The 3,688-nt window shown below is 50.7% G+C and overlaps 1 protein-coding gene across 1 annotated transcript; it reads left to right on the top strand.

Moving 5' to 3' along the window:
- Nucleotides 1-354: 354 nt before the first annotated feature.
- On the top strand, nt 355-1,841 carry LOC127203939 (DNA-directed RNA polymerases I and III subunit RPAC2). Its single transcript, XM_051162871.1, has 2 exons — nt 355-586; nt 1,288-1,841. Exons 1-2 carry the CDS (start codon nt 561-563, stop codon nt 1,661-1,663), a joined length of 402 nt encoding a protein of 133 aa, XP_051018828.1. The 5' UTR covers nt 355-560; the 3' UTR covers nt 1,664-1,841.
- Nucleotides 1,842-3,688: the final 1,847 nt, after the last annotated feature.

Below are 3,688 nucleotides of genomic sequence, written 5' to 3'. Positions count from 1 at the left end.
CGGGAGCTCCGGAGGACGGAGGGCGCTGCTCCAGGCTCACACCTCTCTTCCCCAAAGAAAGGCAGATGCCGCCCTTGCACTTAGTGGACGTGTGCGTCTGCACCCCTCGGAGGAAAACGCCCCCGGTGTGGTCTGCAAAGTCTTCTCCGCACTAGTCTCTGCTTTTGCGAGGTGCCTGGTGCCCTGTGAAGGGCCCCTGAGGACCTCTGTCCCGCCCTGCGGGCTCTAGCTGTTCCGGCTCCGACCCTGAGTGGCAGGCGTCCCGGGGCGAAGGGTAGGTGAGAGCCTGCGCGGGGCAGCCGGGCTGCTCCAGGTGAGCAGTCTAGCCCGCGCGTGGGCGTGTCCAGGGGGCGTGGTCTGCCTTTGCCCCCGCCCACCCACCGGGCCCTGCCGCGCCGCTGCGGCTCCGCCCCCCTCCTTCCGTCATCCGCTCGCTCCTTCCGTCGGTGGTTTCTTCCTTCCTGCCTTTCCCGACTCCTTTCGCGACATGGGGAAGAGCCTCCTCGTCGCCAGCGCCACCTAAAGAGCTCCCGGAGCCGCCCTCCCGCCCCCGTCCCGCGATGGAAGACGACCAGGAGCTGGAGAGGTAAGGTTAACGGGGAACGGGTTGGCGGGACGGCGGGGCGGGTAGGGGAAGGGCACGCGGCCCCGGCGTGGCGGCTAGGCCCGACCGGAGGAGCCCGGGGGAGGGGGCCACTGAGGTTGGGGATCCCGCTCTAAGTCCCAAACTGCCATCCCCCAGTTAGAACCGCCTCGTGTGTAAGGTCACGCACCGGGCCAGTCGCCCTGAGAACCGGTGCTGGCGTGTTAAGTCGGCTAAAGTTAACTACAGCTCCTCCCTGCGCAGACTGCTCATCAATCCTGTCCGCCAAAAAAATCTCCCTCCTGTTAAACACTTCACTTCCTGGTTTCCTTTCCTCTTTCAAGTGGAAGCCCTAACTGAGCCTGCCACCCTGATAACTCGTGGTTGCCGTTTTTATGCTAAAGTAATCGTGTTTTTTTTATGCCTGTCGACTTCCCTTTTCATCTTCAAGCAGGGCCTGCCCTATTGTAACTCTGTCCCTTCCTTTTGCTCTATCTAAAGAAAGACTTTTGCAAACGTTTACTCTCCTGGTTTTATTTCTGAGATGACTCCCCTTTGTGGGAGTCAATTGAAGTAGGGAGAAACAGGAGGTAAATATGGGTAGAAGTTGCGGAGGCAGGAAAATGAGGCAGTGTATCATAAAAAGCTAGTCACAAAATGATATTCCATATGATGTCATTCTTACAAAAAAAATATGTGTGTAGAAAAATATCAGGATTGAAGACCTCAATGGCTGAAGGCGAGAGGAAGACTGCCCTGGAAATGGTCCAGGCGGCTGGGACAGATAGACAGTGTGTGACATTTGTACTGCACGAGGAGGACCATACCCTAGGAAACTCTCTGCGGTACATAATCATGAAGAACCCGGAAGTGGAGTTTTGTGGTTACACTACGACCCATCCTTCAGAGAGCAAAATTAATTTGCGAATTCAGACTCGGGGTGCCCTTCCAGCCGTTGAGCCATTTCAGAAGGGCCTCAATGAGCTGTTGAATATCTGCCAGCATGTGCTTGTCAAGTTTGAGGCCAGCATAAAGAACTATAAAGACCAAAAGGCAAGCAGCAACGAACCCACACTCTAGCCCCTCGTGAAGGTACACGCAGGACCACCCTCGCCGTGGTGCAGAACCCAGACCTAGAGTTTGTGATTGCAGCATGTTCTGTCCTGTAGAAAAGTGTGATTCTAGCTGTTGACCCATCTCAGCTACTGGAATCTCTGCAAGTATATTTGACTAATAAATTCTCTCTTGGTTAACCTACTGTGAGTGGTTTCTCTTCGTTGCACCTAGATGGTCCCCAAGAATGGTGCCACCCCTTAAGTGAGCCAACACTAAAAGTGAACTGACTGATAATTATTTGGCCAAGTCAGGGGTTTTGACTCTCAGCCCTACCTTATATTTTGAGACAGAATGTCTCACTGGCCTGGAATTTGTCAATTCTGGTAGGCTACCCCAGGGGCCCACCTGTGTCTGTCTCCTGATCCCTGGGATTGCAGACAGTACCCTCTGCAACTTCTTTATGTGGGTTCTGAAGACTGAGGTCAGGTTCTTCACCAACTGAGCCATTTCCTCAGCTCCAGTTTTAAGTATCGGAAACGCAGGAATTACCAGTAACGTTTTTAGGTAGGTGTGTGATTAGACCCCACAGTTACATAGAGATAATATTTAATAGAAAATCAGAATTTGGAGAATTCTGTACGGAAGAAATGACACTTTTTGGCCGGGTGACAACAGTGGCATATGCCTTTAATCCCGGACCAAAAAAAAGAAAGAAAAGAGATGACATTTTTGGAAACTTGTTAGCAAAGTGCTGGCTGTGGTAGCACAGGCCTTTAATCCCAGCACTCCTGGCAGAGGCAGTCTGATCTCTGGTCTACAAAGCAAGTCCTGGACACCCAAGGCTACACAGAAACCCTGACTTGAAAAAACAAAAAACAAAATTAGCAAAGCATATCAAATAGTCCTCCGTTGATCTCTTCACTCTGGTCTTGCAGGTGTCCTACCACAGTGTGACTTAACTCACCCTATCTGTCAGCCCTTGAGCTCAGTAGCCCCATTCTCTAGAGTTTTGTTGCTTTGGAGTCTTTTTGTTGATGCTAGTCTTCAGTCAAAGCTTCGTTGTTGGGGGATGATGGTGTGTGCCTGTCATCTCAGCGTTAAAAAGACGGAGGCAAGAGAATTATAAATTGAAGGTCTGACCAAGTTTATATATAGCAAGGGCTTGCCTCAGGAAAACATCCCCAGTACACTTGAGCTGGGCATGGTGGCATGAACCTTTAACCAAGCACTAGGGAGGCAGGTCTCTGCGAGTTCAAGGCCATCCTGGTTTACAAAGAGTCCAGGACAGCCAGGCTCTGTAACAGATAAACCCTGTCTCAGAAAAAAAAAAAAAAAAAAAAAAAAAAAAAATGGACCCTTTCAGTTAAATCTGACCTCTCTACTCTGCCAAGAGCCTGTATTTTCCACACTTGGCCCACTTTTTTAAAAGATAGTTTTGTATTCATTGAGTGCCAAGATTGTACTAAGCCTTGAAAACCAGATAACAGGAGGAACTTTTTTTGTTCTTTGAGACAGGGTTTCTCTGTGTAGCCTTGGCCTTCTTGGAATTTACTCTGTAGACTGCTGAGCTGGGTTCAAACTCAGAGATGGGCCTGCCTCTGCCTCCCACGTGCTAGGATTAAAGGTGTGGGCCACCACGCCTGCTTAGCAGTAGGAACTTTTCAAATTGTAATTCTATGAAAGAAAGAAATGCAGGTCAAGTAGATACCTCGAGGAGTAGTTGCTTTAGCCACAGAAACCAGGAAAACTCTTGTGCCTCTGCAGTCTGGAGAGCAAATGCAGGCTTGTGCTGGTCCTGCAGTAGAAGATGGTTAAAGATTTGGGGGATTTGGTATAGCAGGCAGGCAAGAAGGAGAAGGGCCTCTTTTCAGGATTCGGTGAGGAAAAAAGTGCTGTGTCGTTTCCACTACAGTGTGGGGCGATGAACTAGACAGACTGTGAGGTGGCCCAGAGTGGTGGTAAGCTAACAGCAGGGAGAAGGGGGAAGTCCTCAGGAACAGCATGTGGGAGACACAGAACAGCAGGCGCCCACTGCCGTCTAAGCTTGGG

The sequence above is a fragment of the Acomys russatus genome, chromosome 19 (assembly GCF_903995435.1).
Source record: "Acomys russatus chromosome 19, mAcoRus1.1, whole genome shotgun sequence".
Taxonomy (NCBI): Eukaryota; Metazoa; Chordata; class Mammalia; order Rodentia; family Muridae; genus Acomys; species Acomys russatus.
This window is presented reverse-complemented; position numbering and strand designations above follow the sequence as displayed.

Coding starts and splice junctions, on each gene's coding strand:
- LOC127203939 (XM_051162871.1), top strand. CDS start 561: ATGGAAGACGACCAGGAGCTGGAGAG. Junction 587..1,287: donor GACGACCAGGAGCTGGAGAG/GTAAGGTTAACG, acceptor ATATGTGTGTAG/AAAAATATCAGGATTGAAGA.